The sequence below is a fragment of the Rhagoletis zephyria genome, unplaced genomic scaffold, assembly GCF_001687245.7.
Source record: "Rhagoletis zephyria isolate East Lansing unplaced genomic scaffold, Rhagoletis_zephyria_1.1 Rzeph_scaffold_00337, whole genome shotgun sequence".
Taxonomy (NCBI): Eukaryota; Metazoa; Arthropoda; class Insecta; order Diptera; family Tephritidae; genus Rhagoletis; species Rhagoletis zephyria.
Window position 1 is genome coordinate 15,299 of NW_016157421.1, and position 19,923 is coordinate 35,221.

At 37.3% G+C, this 19,923-nt stretch overlaps 3 protein-coding genes across 3 annotated transcripts in view; 2 read left to right on the forward strand and 1 right to left on the reverse strand.

Annotated features, from left to right (window-relative positions):
* The first annotated feature begins 2,020 nt into the window (after positions 1–2,020).
* On the forward strand, positions 2,021–5,322 carry LOC108359077 (uncharacterized). Its single transcript, XM_017610736.1, has 2 exons — positions 2,021–2,057; positions 4,133–5,322. The coding sequence occupies exons 1-2, from the start codon at positions 2,021–2,023 to the stop codon at positions 5,320–5,322; spliced, it is 1,227 nt and encodes a 408-aa protein (XP_017466225.1).
* A 2,010-nt stretch (positions 5,323–7,332) lies between these two features.
* LOC108359092 (neuropeptide-like 4) lies at positions 7,333–7,758 on the reverse strand. Its single transcript, XM_017610769.1, has 2 exons — positions 7,747–7,758; positions 7,333–7,661 (listed from the first exon to the last, which is right to left on the reverse strand). Exons 1-2 carry the CDS (start codon positions 7,756–7,758, stop codon positions 7,518–7,520), a joined length of 156 nt encoding a protein of 51 aa, XP_017466258.1. The 3' UTR covers positions 7,333–7,517.
* A 7,087-nt stretch (positions 7,759–14,845) lies between these two features.
* The window catches only part of LOC108359078 (neural cell adhesion molecule 1), a 39,955-nt gene continuing 34,877 nt past the window's right edge, over positions 14,846–19,923 (forward strand). Inside the window, exons 1-2 of the mRNA XM_017610737.1 lie at positions 14,846–14,888; positions 18,671–19,084. Of these exons, the coding sequence (XP_017466226.1) occupies positions 19,033–19,084 (52 nt within the window). The 5' untranslated portion in view covers positions 14,846–14,888; positions 18,671–19,032. The remainder of the gene's footprint in view (positions 14,889–18,670; positions 19,085–19,923) is intronic.

Genomic DNA, 19,923 nt, shown 5'->3' on the forward strand with positions numbered 1-19,923 from the left:
CAGCTTTTGGAACGTTCGCCCAACTCAGCAGCACAACCGCTGATTACTGGCCCTTGTAAAGGATGGATCAATGCTTCGAGAAGCAAACAAATTTACTAGGAAAGAAAGTTGCATCAATTTTTATTTTTTCCAATTTCAATTTTTTATTTTTTATAATTTTTTGTATTTCACATGGCACGCTTTGATTTAGAAGAAAAAATTCAGAACAGTTTTTGACACTTTCGATACCAGAAGCAACAACAAAATACACGCAAATGTTGTTTTTGCTCTACTGATACTACCTGTTTAATGTGCCTTGCAGTAAACGCTACGTTTCGAATAAATAAAAAAATAATTTCCATACGTTTCAAAGGCAGTTAAAAAATGCGTATAATTTTCGTCACAAAATTGATATCATAAATTTTGTGGCAAATTAAACGGATATGTTAATTTTTAACCATTTGACCCTTTTTGGAGCGAAATTTTTTCAATTTGAATCGCAATATCTCCACAACAAGAAAGCTAAGGTTTGCTAAGACTGATCAGTTTTTGAGAAAATGCCCGAATTGTATATTTTCAGCAGGGCGATAACGTTATGACATATTTATATTTTATAAACACAAAAGATAGCATTAGGTAGCTTATTTGAAGATCCTTCTACTGATATCCACATCAATGACATGGACTGAGTAGTGCGGCCACTGATAGTTTAAAAAATTGAATTTATTCGAATTTCAGGCAGCAGCCACGCCCACAAAGGCATACGAATCAAAACATCCTGGAACAAAACCTTCTTAGTTTTTTTTGTGCTTTAATTCCTGAAAGTTTGAAAAAAATTAAATGATGGTACGTACAGACGCCACATACATACCAAAGCATCTCGTAGTGGAGACACGAACCAAAACACATTTACCTCTATATCTTTCCAACTAGCGGCCGGAACTTTATATGTAAGGTATCGTTTGAAAGGTATTGGCCTATAGAATAACACTAAATATGTTGGGTGTGCCCACATGCCCCCTTAAACCGGCAAAAGCAAAAAGACGTTTTTTGTTTCGCAACACTTTAGCTTAATTTTTAAGAATCCGGTTTCTGGACACATCTTTCCAACGATATGTCAAACATGTCGATTGGATGTCGGGATAAAAACTTCCAAATCTCGTGTATATATAAGCGAGTAATTTCAGCATGCTACTGTGGATGCTTTCGTCACTCGCGCGCACTGCCGTGCGCTGTGATAGTGATTTTCTACCCGTCCCACCCTGATTGGGATTTTCAAGAATGAAGTTTCTATCCGGAACTAGATTTTGAATCCAACGGTCCGAATAACCCGACATAAAGCTATATTTTTCCAGAATACAGTAGTGACATTCATTAGCGCACACAAGGGGTGGGTTTTGGGGTTCAAACCCCCCCTAAAGCTAATAACCTCAAATACAAACTGTATCTTAAAGCTAAGAATCCAGCTCTCAAGGAAATTATAAGAAATATTTATTATAATTTCTGTTGCTTGAAAAAGCGCTTTGCTTTTGCTGTAAATTTTTTATGAGGAAATGAATATACGAGCATTTTTTTCTTTAGAGCTGCAAACTGATTTAAGAAATTTTGGTAGAAGAAAATTTCTTTTTCATTTCTCGTCCGTCGTTTTATAAATTTTTGGTTTTTCTCGAGAGTTCAGTTAATTTTTTCGGTATTCGAAATATTAAAAAAAATTAGAAATCGTGAAAAATCACCATCTCTATCGAAAGCCAGAAACCAGAAATCGAAAAAAGGAACATAAAAGTGCAAAAATTCATGGAATCAATAAATTTATTTTTACTGAGTCTTATTTAAAATTTTTTCTTAGGTACTTTTGAAAGTTGAGCGCATCTTGAGTTTATGGCACTTTTTATTAAACAAGTAGTTTTTAAGGAAAGAACACAACGGGCTTCAATTCTTATATTAAAATTTAGGGGTACCGTTAATTTCTTCATGATCCAATCATCGGATCTCTAAACCAAATTACGGGACGAGCCTTGAGGTACCATCTTTCTACAAAAAAATGATTATTGAAATCGGTTCACGTAATCCAAAGTTACGTATGCCGGCGAATTGATAACCTCCCCTTTTTTAAAGTCGGTTAAAAGTGTTTGAGTTCTGTTAATCTTATGTAAATAAAGTGCAGTTTATGAATTTTAAAACGTTTATTTATTTATTACATACTGTACATAAAACTTGCATAAATATATTTTAAAGAGCGAAGAAGAAGAAGAAAATTTTCAGTATTTTCCGGTGATATATCTTCAGAAATATAAAACCCCCCTAAAATATATTCCTGGGTGCGCCCCTGGTGACCTTGCAATCTCGGTTCCCATTTGTCTGTCTCTCTTAACCGAAGTGCAGCAAGAGATGCCATGTGCTGACCCAATAGATCTAGTGACAGAAGATCACAAAATAAATTTAAAGCATCATTTGGTTTTGTCCGGATTACTCCGCTGTACTTTGCTGAGCAGATTAAGATTAGAAGCCTTAACCAAGGCAGATCATCATATTATAATACTTCATAAAGGAGTATCAGTCTAGCCACCGCTGTATAAATTCAGCGGCATATATGTACTCGGGCTCAACTCCAATTTCTTACCAATGGCTATCTCGCACAAATATAATGTCACAGATGCCTTCTGATAACGGTGGAATATTCTATCGAAAATGGCGCTTAAGAATTTCGCTTTATTCGTAAAGCTTAATAGGCGCTCATTTAGCTCCGGTGGAGTCAGTAGAAGTATCTTGTATCTTCTCGTGAAGAGAATAAATTCCACTTTCTCTGAATTGACCAGACAGAGGCCACAATGTGTGGACCATCTTAAAGCATCTCGAAATTGCCCAGAGTTGGCGTTAAGCTGCCGCTGTACGCGATGGAAAAGTTATCCGCTTAAGCGAGAATGGCGCATCCCCATTCCGTTTCTCTCTCAAATTATTTCTATGTATGTTACCGCATAAATCTGGGCCAAGTTAACCGATTTTAGTAATTCTTTTTTCATCGGAAAGGTGGTCCGATACCAATTTTCTTTAGATCCGAAAATTGAGTCGTGAAGAAATTAACGATAATCTTAAATTTTTATATGAGAATTGAAGTCGCAATGAAGTCTAGAAGCAATACCGAAGTTTTTTATGTCTAGGCTGAATAATTTTGTCCAAAGACATTCAATCTGTCTCCTCATAATTCATGCAACCGACAATATCTTTATCCCTTAGAATTCAGTTGCCTTAGAATGTGATTTGACACACAGTTTGTTGACAAAGCTACATATGCCCGAAGGGGCTAATAGGTGTCTAAGTAAAGCAGAACCTGGACAGGGATCTAGAAATCGCGACTGCGAGGAAAGCAACTTCTTTGATAACATCCGAGCTACCCTTGCTGCAGGAATGCTGAGCTCTAGATGGGCGACCACGAAGATCCCCGATTACTATCTAAATCTCCGAAACTAATTGAGTTCTTTGAGCAGATATTCCATCGCTTGTTAAAACTTAATCAGCAGCCCTCCCATTATAAGCTATCTCAAGTAGACTTTTCTCACTTTATTGCAAAGGATGGCGTTTTCAGATTTAGACTTAGTGGTGTCTGCAGTCTAAACGAAATGGCCTTCTTATGTCATTTTCCAATGTATAGGGCGTCCTCGTTCTTTGTTCCCCAGTGGTCAGAAGGAGTTCAGGACACCTTCGCGTCGACGGATTTGGTTTTAATCTGATTTTTTTTTATAGCCATGGCAACTGTGTTCCGAATAAGCTTCTGGAACTAATTGACGTATGTATAAATATGAAAACTCCAAATTTGGAAGCAAGCAACATAAAAGTTTCGAGCTCCACAAGCAGATATTTTTTATACGTTTCGAAAATACTTCAACTGGTTTAATAGATCTAGAAATCCATACCTACTACTTCTAGAGGTACTTAAGCAATATTTCCAAAAAAAATTTTTAAATGGAATGCCCTAAAAATTCATCACTGAAGCTCTAAAACGAGACGCAAAGATGACTTTGAAAATGTTTTTATACAAAAATATTTTGTATTGATATTTGGCTCTTTTAGAAAAATTCTGTCTTTTTTGTGTACTGTTTTTGTGTACCTATTTCTAAACAACCACTAATTGCAAATAAGTCAATCTTTCTAAAAGTGATTCCATCGGCGTTTTGTGTCCTCCCTCAAATCAAACACGATTTCGCTGCAATACAAACGAACAATCCAATTCCACCGATGAGTGACACCATTCGGGATCTCTGCGCAAAATTACTCAAAGAGCGACAATGCCGCGAAACTGCTGGGAGTCAAAGAAAGAAGCGCACCGTGCGCAGCGCCATCATCAGCAACGACGCGCCACCGCTCATCATCAAAAGTCTCGTTGACGTGCAGCCTGTACCGAGAGTGGATACTCAAGCGAGCAGCAAACGTATAGAGACATCGCTGGATCAAATCATACAACAGCTACAGCGCGACAAGTGGCCACCGGATGTCGTGGTGCTCATCACGCCCGCAAGCAAACACAACAATCTCTACAAACTGCATGTGATCGATCGGAATAATGAATGTCACCTCGGCATGACCAGTATCACGCAACAGGAGCTAGCCGAGTTGCGCGCCAGCAATGTGTTCGAAAAGTATGCCACCATTGTTGGCAATAAGTATATCGATCTTAAGACGGTGACACTGAATACAGCGATTATTCCGAACATAATGAAAAATCTGAATGGTGACTGTTGTCAGCCGCTTCGAAAGGAGCTGACGTTATCGGTGTCATTGCAAAAACCTAACACCAGAGAATTGGTGGCACGCAAAAGCAGCACTGACGCAGATCCGCAATTTGATTTGCAGCTGGAGCCACGGCATCGGCGTCGTCGTGGTATTACACGCTCAAGAAATAGTGATCAATACCACACACAAAGCGGCGTACGTCTTAGGACGCTTATCGATCGCATAAATGATGCTATAGAGCCGGCCCATGAAGATCTGCATAGTTTCTTTGACCTCGCTGAAACGTACAAATTTAAGATGTACATACGTCCAGAGTTATGTTGGAAACCACTGCCACAGGCTGCAGCTTTCGTGCGCTTCAACATCGAATGCTTCATGCTCTTCGATAATTATGTGGACACCATTACGATCAACTCTTTGCAATTGCACGAGCAGCTTAAATTGCATCCGGAGATTCTGCCGCGCGTACAGGTCATCGAGGATGTTTGCGAAATAACGGCAATGCCGAAATGGCTTGTCACTACTATGCGCACAATTGCTGAATGGCTGAGACTCGAGATGTTCTACGATGCATTCGGTGAATTTCTTTTTGATTTATATAAGCAGATTTCTTAATGCGATCTATAAATGGTAACGAAATAGACGCTTGAAGCATAGATAATCTAACAAAACTATACCTAAAATAAAATTAGTCAAACCCGAAACTCGTATCGAGGGTCTTTAGTATGGAACGGGGAAGAAATATTCGTATGGTTAGTTGCGTTTTCAGACGATGTGGCCCTTCCTTTTATTGGATGGTATTGGATAGGATGGCGTTTGTAGTAACTACATATAATTTCATTTCCCAAAAATTACACTTCACCTACGGATCTGTAGAGGTGATGAAGGAGTAAAAAATTATATTTATTCAGACTTTAAATGAAATTTAGTAGGTTGGGAGAAAGAAAATGCTAGTGTTACGAACGTCCAAAAGACATAGAAAGGATTTTCTGTACCTTCCTAATCATCCAGTCAAGATGTTCACAATGGGACATAGATGATAGTTGCTGCGGAGGATAGCAGGATGAAGACCCCCGAGACACCCCCTCGGAAATTCAACTGAACGTCGGCAGTTGGTATAAAACTGTCAAAATACTCCAGGAGTGGCAGCGCCGTGGATTCTGGAGGGTCTAACCATCACACAAGTCTCCAGCGTGTATGTGAGGGAGCGCATGCGCAAGGAGAGGAGATTGGTCGGAATCGGGCTGCTTATATCCTCCTGCGTTCGTATGGGAGCTTTTCTTATAATACCTCGGGTGGCTTTGGATGCACTGCTGTACCTACCATCACTTAATGCCTATACACACGGAGACGAGGATACCCTTTAAGTCAGATAGCCTTATAAGTGATGTATGCTGGTAAGATGCAGTGTAGAGGGATGAGGAATTTGCTGGAGGCAAAGATCTAGAGGATATTCAGGATAGTACGTCGACATTGTCTTTGCTGAAGAGATACTACAATGTTGACTTATCTACGCCTGGCTGCTAGGTTAGTCCCAATTCGAACTCGGTTTTACACATTGCAAAATCTTTATGATGGCTCGAAAATGACACTGGATCAGAATCTGGAGTCAATATCGATGGTAACGGAGACAGTCCTAACTTTTCTTTCGAGGCATATCTTCCCGATATTCCTAGTCGAAGTATTTGCAATAAAAAAGGTCATAGATATCGTAGTCAATGTTGGGAGAAGAGCTAGGAGTTTACGTAGTGATAGTCAAGCTGCGCTAAATATATTGGGCAGCCCTCTTACTGCTTCTAAAGTATTTCGGAAACAGACATCTCGGTTGTTACAACACAGGAGGGTACCTGTTAATGAGAAATCTAACCATTTGGCTAGATAAGGATCAGACCAAATATTCCTTCGTTCGCAACCAGTTAAAGCACGGCCACCATCGGCATAAAAGCTATCGCACCATCCACATACATACCTAAGTGCAGCAGTATTGTGCCCGCAAAGTTCGCCCACTCCGTACACAGACGAGTATGCCTTGCTTGGTTATCGGAATAAGTGTATACTTCACATCCCGTTTAAAGACAGCTTCGAATGGGAACGTATTCCACCCATAAGATTTTCACTATGTACGGTAAGGGATGGCGCACTAAAACCACCGTCTGAACATTAACTCCGTAGTTTGAGCATCAATGGTGCTCGGTTAATCGTTAAATAGAGTCAAGCTATCGCTGCTCCAGGCTCGGTTAGCCTAAGGAACGTTGGTAAGACTTCGATTCAAAACGGGTATATTCTTGAGTTCTAAGATATACTTGGTATCGAGTTATGTACATAGATCTTCGATCTTCATTGGTTCTGTGAGCATCCATTTTTTACCCGAGTTATTATGCTGCTCTGGGATGAAACGATGTTAGATGTTCAGGTTGGTAAGAAGTATTTTTCGCAATAAACTTCCCTTCATCCTTAAATTAGCGACTCATAAAGAAATACGGAAGCAACCGAACGGACTCTCATAAAAACATGAGCTCAACTTCTCCACTCAATGAAAATTTCCTGCCTACTTTTTTTTTCTAGCGCCCTTGAGCTTGGTAAAATATAGCCTTAGTTTTCGCAACACTATTTTTTTTAAATGCATTAATTTTTATTAACAAAATATTTATAAAAAAAACAAAAAACTATAAAACCCGCGACACCCTTAATTTAAAACACTGCTTTTACATCCATATTTGAAATTGTCATGCCGAGAAATCCTTGTACCAAAGCCATAACCGAGTCAAAGTTAACAAGAAGAAGAATCGAAAGTCCGCTTTCTCTTCATCCTAACCGTAGTACACGTATGGATATGAGGCAACAGCTGGGTAACCGCCATAAACCCATTGTGGATTGGGCTCGGGATTGGGTCCGGCTACAGGTGTGGGCACAGCCATCGCCACAGCGAAGAGAGCGGCAATAACGAGAAGGAACTGCAAGGTGAACAAAATGCGATTAAAGTAAAGAAAAACGTTTTTTTTTTTTACAAAAATCTTTCATAAGTAGAAAAAGACTTACCAATTTCATCATTTTGTTAGACTCTTGATTGAAGCTATTACAGGTGCGAGAACTGCAAATGGAATGCTGAAATTTAGTGCCCAAAGCGCTATTTATATCAATTTGAGTACATAGAATTTGTTTTGCTTCGCACGTAAATATGTAAGCCTTCCTGTGAGGCATTTCGTCATCGTTACCAAATTGGATACTCGTCAATATATACATACATAGATACAACCGCACCTATAGCTAAAAATAATAATAATAACAATTAAACTGACTACAATTATCTGTAGAATACCAAAATTTCATTATAAGCCGTGACATGTTTAACATTCTAAGGCAGAGTCCAGCTAAGCTGTTAAATAATTTCGTTGTCTAACCGCGCGGCTGACTTATCGTCAAATTCATACATTTCGAAGCACTTTCGCTTTGTTAACTTGGCTTCTATTTACGAATTTTTATATTCTATGTGCGAAGCTTTAAGTAAACGAGCATTTCTACATGCACACACACACAAAAAACGTACATATATACATACATTTAAAATTAAATGTTGGTAAGAGCCTTACTTGCAAATATTTAGCTGGACAGATTGCGTTAATTTTTCATTTGTTCTCATTAATCTTAATTAAAGAAAAATTAGAAAATTTTCCAGGAAATAAAAAGGAAAACTTTTGATGAACTCAAAGTGAATTTTTTGTATAAAATCATCATACCACTTGAATTCGTATTTATGAGCCAAGTTGACACACGAGTTCTTAACCCACAATAGTTCTTTAAAAAACAAATATAGTACATATTTGCAAAAACTAAATTGTCAGCAAGAGCTGGAGTCGAATTATTTTGAAAACTGATAATTATGACTCAATTTTGGTTAATTTCAGGGCATATGTTTATGTTTAAAAATATGTGTGAAAATATTTGCAAAATAGAAGACCCTATAGATCAGAGGTTCCCAAACTAATTTTTCTTGTAGACCCCTCTCAAAACTTTACTGGTATCGGTGGACCCGCTGATGTTCATTTCTAACATATTCCCACTGCTCATCAAAAAAAGTGAAGATTAAATCTAACCAAAGAACGTATGTAGATAATAAGAAGGGACAACTCGTTATAAGAGGAAGCGAAAGTGCGCAACAGGGGCGTCACCCCCATTTTTAAAACACAAAACTTGAAACAACAAAACTGCAAAGGTTTTTACGCCAAACTTCAAATTAGAAACTGACAAAAAAGAATAGACCGAATCTAGATAAATCGATGATAAGCAAACAAGAAGGCGAGAAGGTCACGAAGTGTTCCACCGTCTCATCCTCTTCAAAGCAGGATGGGCAAAGGGAGCTGTCATTTACGCCTATCTCAGTCAGGTGTTTGTGCCACGTGAAGTGACCAGTGAGCAGTCCTGTCTTCTCAGTGAGAGAAAAAAACTAGATAGACGTTCTGAGATTGAATTCAATATGAGTTTTGCCCATCTGCATCCACTGGATGGCTCCCAGTCATTGCTGCGCGAAGTATCCACCCAGTTTATGGTGGTGACTTCGATGATCGAAGTGGGGATGGCTATAACTGGTTTTGGATCGAGGAATGCCTAGTCTAAGCCAAAGCCAACTGTGACCTAAGGGTCAGATGTCTCATTTTCAGGCACTTCCGAGTTGTCCGGCATCCGCAGTAAAGCAAGGGGTTTATCTTTACCAACATACTTTAGCCGAGACTTGCATTGCCGAACTAGTTTGGAAGTACTTAGATAGAGGGCTGGCCAATGCCTTAAGTGCAGCTGTAGACACGTAAACTCCTTCCCCTCCACCTATTTTTCACCATGTAGTCCATGGCTTTGGGGATTGCAAATACCTCAGCCTGAAAGACCGAATAATATTCCACAGGAGAAAAAGTGAAGCTTATCCCCATTAACTTCAAAACATACTCCAGATCCTTACCCCGAGTCAGTCTTGAAGCCATCAGGGAAGATTCGACAATATACGAGTGCGGGCTCAGTGCTGGAATTAAACCCGCCTTCCCCTCAGAAATGAGGATTAAACGAAATTTATCATTCCAAAGCTCAATAGAGTTGGAAGACACTGGTCCGTGGGCGTGCATGCCATAAGGTTCGGTATACCTTTCAACAGGTTCTGCAATAGCGGCAAGGACCTGGGCTTAAAGGAGACAGTTGAAATATTTCTCTGCGAGCGCCTAGCCCTTGTAAGGTGCGACTAAAGACATATTCCAGTAGAAAATTTTGAGAATGCCATCATTTATTTTTGCACGACATATGTATGTATGTAGTGAAATTCATCAATACCGAGATCAAAGGCAGGATTCCCATTTGTCCAACCTTCGCGATCAGGGATTTGCACTTGGAACTTTCTGCCAAAGCAGATCGCTTTAGTTATTTGTAGATTGCGATAGCTGTACAGCAATCGAATGCAAATTGCGATAGAAGAAGCAGTTTACGCATTACAGAGTGCCTTAAATGCAAAAGGGGAAAAAATTACTGCTAAACGGGCAATTTTCAAAGCACTTGTCGCATTTTGGGGTGGCAATATTCTGAATTTTCGCAATTTTGTTATCGCATCGCATTACAGAGTAATCTCTCTGTGTAAAAAAGCGAATGTTGCGAAAGTTTCGCACACACGTAAATACATGCATATGTATGTATGTCCAAATTTGCGAATGTATTTCGATAGGCTTAAATTTACACAAACAGTATTTACTACACTTTGGTTTTCCCCCTAATAGTGGATCGCAAGCAAAATACTGCCTACCTGCAAAAGTTCCAATGCAATATTTTGCATTTGCCCGACCATACTTTTAATCCCTACATGAAATTATTATAAATGTGCTGTACTTCCAAATGGGGTTAAGCTCGATTTTTGACAGTTATAAATCACACACATTTATGTAATAGGCGTAGTGAGAATTATTCTAAAATTGGTTGTATTTTAGAAGCAGGATAAAAATTAGGATACAAATATAGTACGATATGTGCACTCTCCTTTTGGCGTAAAATATCACCATTTTAGTATTTGTGTATTCGTCTAAACATTAATATTTGAATATATGTGTGTACATACATAGATGCCTATATACAAACATCCTACTAATAGCTGCCATCGCACAGTGGTACAGAACTGGCATTTACTGTTCATAATTCAATGGAGATTTAATTTTTCAATCAATTTTATTAATTAGTTTTTTTAATGAAAGGTTATAAAATTATCAAGATACCAGTTTAGACCGATTTTGGATTTTTTATTTGTTTGTTGTAAGTTTTCCAGTGCAAAGTGAAGAAAAATAGCAATTTTGAAGAAAATGGACTATCCTTTACTTCTCCTTTAGCGAAGAATAGCTGAAATTTGTGAATTGGTTTTGTTTTTGTACTACCCCTGCCACCTTATATGAATTCGCATGGGTTTGCAGCTCTCAAGAAAGAAAATGCTCGTATATTTCTGTGTTCGCATGGAAAAGTAGCTTATGTCGAAAGGCTGGCTTTAGTATAATGCGGCATTCCCTTTATTCTTTAAACGACAAGAAATTTTTCGATGAGACTTAATAAGAATATTGCCTTGCTAGTATCGGAACTATTTCTGGCACGTTTATTTGCCAAACGTTGTTCAACGGGTCAGTGCCTGTGAATCATTCGCAATCACATGCTGCGAATGCCGATTTATACTAAATCCAGCCCTTCGACATAAGCTACTTTTCCATGCGAACACAGATTTATTTCTTCAAGAAAATTTACAGCAAAAGCAAAGCTTTTTCAAGCAATAGAAACAATGAAAAATAATTCTTGAAAGCTGGATTTAAGCTTTAGCATGCAGATGTGCTCGAAATGCCATAGAAAAGAATTATCGAAAATCAACACGACCTTTTAGACACTTAGAACTGGGACTTCACTAAAATTTAGTGACCTAAAAAACTTTATACCTAAAATTTTTCTAAAAACTATTTTTTTTTTTTTTAATTTTCTTGAACATTTTTGTATAGCAATAATTCTTCTTGTGTAACATTTATTAACTCGAACAGGAGAATCGATTTTCTTCAAAATTGATCCTTTTTCTGCACTTTGCATTAAACAATTTAATATAAATAAAACGAAATTAAGAAAATCGGGCTCAACTGGTCTCTTGTTAATTCTATAAGCTTTCTTTTAAAAAATTTATCAAATTGGCTCAAAATGCAGGCTCCAGTGAATTATGAACAGTAAATTCCAGTTTTGAACCACTGTGAATCGGTTCACTACCAGTTAGCGATTGGCGCAACGGACGAAATCAACGAGGTACAATCAAACTCGCTAACATTCATCGCTGCTAGCTGACTTTGTTGTTGCTTTCACATACAAATTTTTCGTTAAGCGAGCGGAACTCCAACACAGCGGGCTGAGAAGTGATGAGTCGAAGGGGGGCTAACATTATACAAAAAATCTGAGTAAGCGTGTGAGTATGTTTGTTGCTAATTCACGAAAAAACGGATAACAAATTTCAATGAAATCTGGCATCCTGATAGTTTATGGCCTGGATTAACATACATATATAATCTTTCTTGAAGAGTGTTTCCACAATTTTCAAAAGTTAAAATCAATAAACTATAAAATAAGTAAAATATTACAGCAATGTGAGTAACGAACGAAAGCGGTTCAAGAACGATTAATTTCGAAAATACATTTCAAGGGGCCTGTTAAAAATTTAAAATCTAACAATTAATAAGTTAAATAAAATATCACAATAATTTAGTTCTCGAACGAAAACGGTCCAAGAAAGATTTTTTACGAAAATAATCTTTATGAAGGTTGCCACCTGTTAAAAAAGTTAAAATCAGTTTAATTGACAAGTTAAAATAAATCGTTTAATATGGGTACCAAAAAGAAGAGGTTTAAGAAAGTTTTATTTCAAAAATATTTTTGAAGGAGCTGCAACCTGTTCAAAAATTAACAAAAAATTTTTTAAAAAGGGTAGCAAACGAGAGTAGAGGTTAAGTCTTTAAGGACCAGCATTCATATGGAAAATTTTGTTGGCTTTGAAAAATCACTCTTACAAATAAGAGGTTGAGCTCTTTTTCATCGGGCAACTACTATAACCTATAAGTCTCAGAAGTATTGCTGACTTCAAACGAGCGGCTTCAAAAGAGTTTGGGAGGAAATGTCAGCGCCAAGTATCACAGTCATACATATGGAAAGTACAATTTTCGCTGCGGTCCCGGCACGAAGGTGCGGCAGTTATGGAGCTGGCAGGCTTTTTTTGAACTCGGCCAAAATAGTTAAAGCGGTTATTTTGCCATGAGGAAGTCTGCACAAAGCTTTCGAAGGATTGTGCTTTTGTATTGCTTGTGCACTTAAGTGAATATGTATCTGTTCTACATACGTGATGGTTTCAATTAAACCTGAAGCTTTACTAAGAAAATAACCAGCACTTGAAATTTCCTGCCAAAATGAGACTTGAATGAAAGCTTTCTTGCAGACTACAGATATGGAAATGTTATTATACTGAACAGCTTTTATCTATGGTCAAGCCAAGTGGCATATATAAATATATTTGCAATAAAACAGGAACTGTTATACAGCTTTCATGTCGATATCCTTGCCATAAAGCAGGCAGCTTTCGGTTTCACCAATGCCAAACGCCAAACGCCCGTAAACTCTAACTCTCGCAACCACCCTCATCTGCAGCAGTTCGCTCATGCTCAGCTGCCGCTTACGCACACTTTCGTCCTCACAACTGTCGCTCCTTTAGCAACATGTTGCCAGCAACACAACTTGCCGCCAGACAGACTCACACCCGCTTGTGCACGGCACTGGCGCCGCATGACATCATTTCGAGACTCGCGCGCGGCACTCAGTTCAATGTGTCATGCAACATGCTCGATTCGATGCTGATGATGCCACGCATGCACACACACTCACGCACGCACACACAAGCCCATAGCCGAGCGGCACAAAGTGTGTCAACATGTTTAACGAGCTGCATGAACTACATTTTTGGTCAAAATAAAGGATACGACAGGATGCGAATTGACTTCAGTGCAAATTCTGATACAGCCGAGATTTGAACGCGGTGCTTTGAGACAGCGTGCGCGAAATTTGGTAAAATATCTAACGGCAACTGTGGCATATACATACGTATATTTTGAGCGTATGTACGGTGTGTGTATGTATTGGTTAGGTCGCTAGTATTGGAATCGGTGTCGCTGATTATCAGATTTTTTTTTTGTGTTCGGTTATTCAACTGCGGTGCATTGTTATTGCTGGCATTTGAGCATCGTGCAAACGCCGAGCGTGTGAGCGAACGTCGTACATACATATAAGCACATACAGGACATATCCTTTGCTGCTGCTGCTGCTGCTCCTGCTGTGCTTTGTGTGCGGCAAATATCTCAACTCGTGCGTGCTGGCCATCAACTGCATTAACATCCGCATCCTTGGCTTGGCAGCTGAACAATTCAGTCATCGCTCAACTGTGGCGGCGCTATGACGCGACTTCTCGACTCGCCATGACATTTGGGATCCCAAAGCTCAATCGAAAGCGAATACTCGTAGACGCGCAAGTGCAATGGTAAAAGCGTAAAAGTATAATCGGATTAAAATACAACGGTGTTTATTTTTCGTTCTATGAATTACAAGTGTGGATGCAGTGAATGTGAAGTCCTTGAGTCGGTACACGGCTACCGGTCGTTGATGCGCGCGTGTGTATGTAAGAGGGTGCCTCCATGCAACATTTTTTGCGCCAGTACTAACGAATTCGTTTGAAACTGGAATTTCATGTGACAAGAATAAGTTGGTGGGACATTTCGGATATGTTGTCACCGTCAGTGGCGGCATACAGCTGTGGGCGTTGTTGCTTCGAATATGGCCTATAGTCCACCCTGTCGACGGCCGCGGCCGTGCCGTTGGTGAACGAAGTGAGTGTAGTAGTTGTGTAGTGCATAACTTTGCCACGTCAAAGAGCTATGTGTTTTTGTGCCAACACTATCTTCTTGGCAATTATGTGTTCGGATTGACGAAAGCTAAAGAATGATGTCATGCGGGCATCCATTACCGACAGTGAGACAAATATGTATTTATACCGAATTTTAATGAATCAAGTACAGTGAGGCGCTATGACAACAGTGGAATTATGCGGAATAAAATGGAGGACAAAGAAAAGAGAAAGTGCTTTGGCGATAAACAAATAAAAGGTAAAAGGAAAGTGAAAACATAAAAATATATAACAAATAAAATAAGATAAATTCAACAAAAATACAATAAAAAACAACAAACAGTTAAAATTAAAAAAAAGTACCAAAAATAAAAGAAAAAAAGAAAAAAATACAATAAACCCAACAAAACTAACAATAGAAAAACTTGTATTAGAAAAAGTAGAAGCAAGTAAACAAAACTTAGCTGAAAATTAAAAAAAATAACAAAATAAAATCAAAAACTTAAATAATATAAAAATAAAAACGTTTAAAATCGTAAAATTAAAAACAATATATATATAAAATAAAACAATATATGTAATAAATAAAATTTTAAACAAGGAAAATTATAAACTAATAAGTAATAGGAATTATTAAAAAAAAATAATTAATTATAAAAAATAACCAATATAAATTAAAAAATAATTTATGGAAAATAAAATAAAAATTGTAATAATAGGTGATATTTATTTTTTAATTTTGCTCATTTTAATTTTTATTATATTCACAAAAAAATTAACACAAACAAAACAACATAAAATAAAAAATTCAGCTGAAGAAGAACAGTAAATCAAAAGTAAAATATAAAGTGAAGTAAAAAATGTACGGAACAAATGCAGTTGGACTCCAATTTTTTTTTAATTTGAGATTTGGAGCCCAACTGCATTTATGCCAAATGTACAAAACTAAACATGAAATAAAACGAAATAAAATTCAATAAAATTAAACTATATAAAATATTTTTTTTGGGGGTAAAGGGTTTTAAATGCCTAAAGCTTAGTACATATATAGCTCTCAAGAAAAACGAAAAATTCATATAAAATGACGGCCAAGAAATGGAAAAAAATGTTTAAGCAACAGAAATAATGAAAAATATTACTTCAGATATTTCTTGAGAGCAGTATACTTAGCTTAAGGCACATCAAAGCTGCCACCACAGTAGCGGTATTTTCGGAGCCCAAGAATATCTCCCTGACCCAGTTGGGAAATAGCGCCTGCCATGGGTCCCGTTTTCGGATTACTTAAGGGTGGCGTTCCATATTTCTCATTAACTAAGTTTTGATAGTTGTACCTGCGTCCATATTAGTCCTTTTCGCTCTTAGTATACTGGCTGTCTATGTATGTAGCTGCTTACCTGTATGTTGTTGTCTGCGCTAATTGGATCTAACCCGTAATGCTCACGCGGATGCTAGTCGTTGGACTTTGTTAAGCTTGGCCTACGTGGACCTCGCTTCAAAAGATGATAGCAGTATATACAAGGATTCATTTGGAAAAGGTTTCATACACCTATCTTGCCGATTCGGTTCTGACGCCCAAACAGAAAACAGTGCACTATTGGGAGTTTTCGTATCCATGCATCTACTAGTAGTCTACTCAGCGAGCGTGGGGCCTAAACCTTGTATTACCAAGTGGTTAGATCCTCTGCAGAAAGTGACCAGTCAACAACCCTATGTGCGGTATGCGGATCCATCTGATCAATGAGAGTAAATACCTCAATAGGTGAGCTTCTGAGATCGGTAGATTGAAGATGGTGGCTTCATTGGCCAACGGTTGTAGTACACTGACCCGTTGCGCACCAAGGAATACCTGGCCTCAAACTTTTCTAGTCAAATAGTCAGAGGTCTCATTAACATTTACATCCGACCGTCCTCGCACCCAATTAAAAACAAGTTCGTTATGTTTTCCAGCACAATTTAAACGAGACCTGAATTGCTGAACTACTTCGGAAGTAGTTAGAGGGTTGGCCAAAGACTTGAGTGCAGCTTGGCTGTCAATACAGACATGCAAACTCTCCATCTATTTTCCACCTTTTTTATTTTGCCCTGAGGATTGCAAATACGTCAGTTTATTCCTATAGAGGGGTGTGAAGATTTTCTCCCCTCTTAATATGATATCATTACTTTCGTTCCGACATTATTACGCATAAGTGACCTCCAGTTGTTCCTTATGTTAGCTGCAGATCCACTGTCAGATCTTTAAGTATGATATATCGATGTTCTTGCCTCGGGGAGATAGTTTTTTTTTGTTCTCAAGTTAATAATCATTACCTTTACCTTTACTTTTACCGTTCTCCTTTTCTGTACTGATCCGTACACGCTGATGCATATTCCATATGCCGGAAGAAAGAAACCCTGCGGTCAAGCATGTTCAGAATCCGTTTAGGTATAGCTCCGGTTGCTTAGAGGCTATATGTATTCTTTATCACCTCTCCAGACACATGATCCGAAACTGGGGAGTTATCGTTTCAACTTGCTTGGGATAGAGAGAAGAATATCTTCGGTGGAGTAATTCCTGCAGATTCTTCAATAAATACATCGGGTGTAGGAAATAGCTTGCTGACTATATGACTCGTTTTTCGTTCGGCTTAGCTATTATAAATCAGTTTCTTGCATGACTACTTGATATCCAAAGCTCAGGTCTATTTATTAATATCCTTTTGCAGATCTTCAAATTTTGCTTTTTACTGGCTAAAATGACATCCTTAAGTTTCTTTTTCGCAGCTTTTCTTTTGAGTCGAGCGAAAGTAAGTCTCCTTTAGTTCGGTGATATTTGTTGTCCACGAGCATGTTGTGACATTGAAGGTAAGGCAAACGCTACAATGGAAAAGATCACTCAGGCTGCCGACAAATCCAAGCAAACAGCATGACTAGGAAATAAAAAAATTTAGTTCAATAAAATATGTAAAATAAAATAAATTAAAATAAAATAAAATAAAATAAAATAAAATAAAATCAAATAAAATAAAGTAAAATAAAATAAAATAAAATAAAATAAAATAATACAATATTAAACTAAATTAATTTTTTTTTGTTCGTAGGAGAGGGAAATGCTTTATGTACTTGCCGGGGGCGCTAGTCTCTATATTACCTTCCGAAGTGTGTTGGGCTACCTTCTAAAACCCAAACTCCCACCGCCCGCGCAAAATCCCGCATCTGGCACCGCAATTCTGCATGTCTTCAGATGCAGGAGCGCGCTGCTAGAGCCTTGGGGCTGCTCTTTTGTGGGGGCATTTCATTCGGGTGTCCTCAGTAGACAACCGTCCTCCCGTTTGCAGCGGAGTATGAATTTCAATTAAATTAAATTAAATTGAACTAAATTAAATTAAATTAAACTAAATTATATTAAATTAAATTGAAGTAAATTAAGTTAAATTAAATAAAGTAAAACCAAATAAAAAAAAAATAAAGATTAAAATAAAATACAATTAAGTGAAATGAAGTATATTAATTAAAAAAAAAAAAAACAATTAAATAAAGTAGAATAATATAAAATGAAATGCCTAACCAGGAGTTTACACGCGGCGACGCAAGAGAGCTCAAACCACGTTTAACAAAATAAAATAGAATGAAATGAAATATAATACATAATTAAAAAATAATAATAAATTAAAACAATATAAATTAAGAGAATAAAAATAACGTTAAAAAGGAAATAACATGAAACAAAATAAAATAAAATGCAGTGAAATGAAATATAAAATAAACTGAAATAATATAAAATAAAGCGAATAAAAGCGTACAAAATTTCTAATTGAAACAAAAAATTTAAAATTTTAAATAATTTCGTAACACGGGGTTTACTCGCGGCAACGCTGGAGAGCTGAAAGCCTGTTGTCCGAACACTACCGACTCGGCAACCTCTATTTACCCCGTGGCTCTCGCTCCTATAATTTATAAGTTGCCTCGTGTAAACAGCGTCTAAAAGAAAATGTCTTACACCAGATATGTAAAACATTAAAAAGTTGTACATAATAACAGTGAAAAACATTTTCTCTCCACCAGTGCTATGAATTTATGTACATATGTGTGTAAGTATGTGCTCCACAAACCATTCGGCGGCAATAAGCAACGTATACAACATGGATTTATGTAATTGTCCATAAAGGATTACGTACAAATTGAAAAGGATAATTTAGCAACACATCAGCATAGGCCATTACTGGCCAGCAAACTTGGTTCCAGCAGAGCGCAACACAAACCCGAAGCGCGTAGTTTAGTGGATTACGTTTAATGTGACAACCACAACAAAAGAAACAACAACAACAAGCAGATAAGTAGATATAAAATATATAAAACAGCGAGAAAAACAACATAACAGTACGGGTGTTAGAATAATAAGCGAAACAACAACAACAACAACAGCAATGGATTTATTATTTCTATTACATTTACTCGTCCTACTTGTCAGTCAAAATGGTAATGCGTGCTTTCATGTAAAATTACGCACACATATTTAAGCATACATACATACACCCACCCATTCACGCACATATAGTATATATGCACATTAGACCGCACCAAAAAAAATGTTCGCCATAGCCCCTGAGTCTAAAAAAAAAATTTGTCGCTTCTATCTTCGGCATTTATAGTCAGATCTTAAAGTACGATATATCATTATTCTTGCCTGGAGGAGACAATTTTACTATAGTTCATTGACTTCATTAAGTATGCCGTTCTGGTACTTAAAAAACAGATCGCAGTTCTTATCAGCCTGAAATGCCTTTCAACAATTTTCAATCAACAGGATTGAGCGAATTTAAAAAGTGTTCCTTACAATTCACTGATCCTCTTCCATCATATAATGCTCCTATACCTCTTTTAAGTCTTAAATCTTTACAAACCAGATGGTAAATTCTTTATTTAACTTTTATTTATGGCATTGCCCAGGGAGATTTTGGTTGTGCTGCCCTTCTTGGGATAATAAATTTTAACGTTCCAAGAAGAGAACTTCGAAATTTTTACCCTTTTCATGGCATTAATAGAAATTAAACTATGCGTGAAATGCATCAATTGCTCGCGCTCTTAAACAATTTAACCAGATCTCATCTTTCTCTTTGTCTTTGTGTAAAGATGTTTTCATTGATCTTTTGAAATTTTTTAGATTATCTTATTCAATTTTTTTAGTAGTGTGTTTGTTCGTAGACCATATATTAAATAAATAAATAAACAATGCCAGTACATTAAAGCCGCCCACAAATCATTATACGATTGCTTAAGGAATTTATTTTGATTATTAGAGTATTAAAAAAATTTTA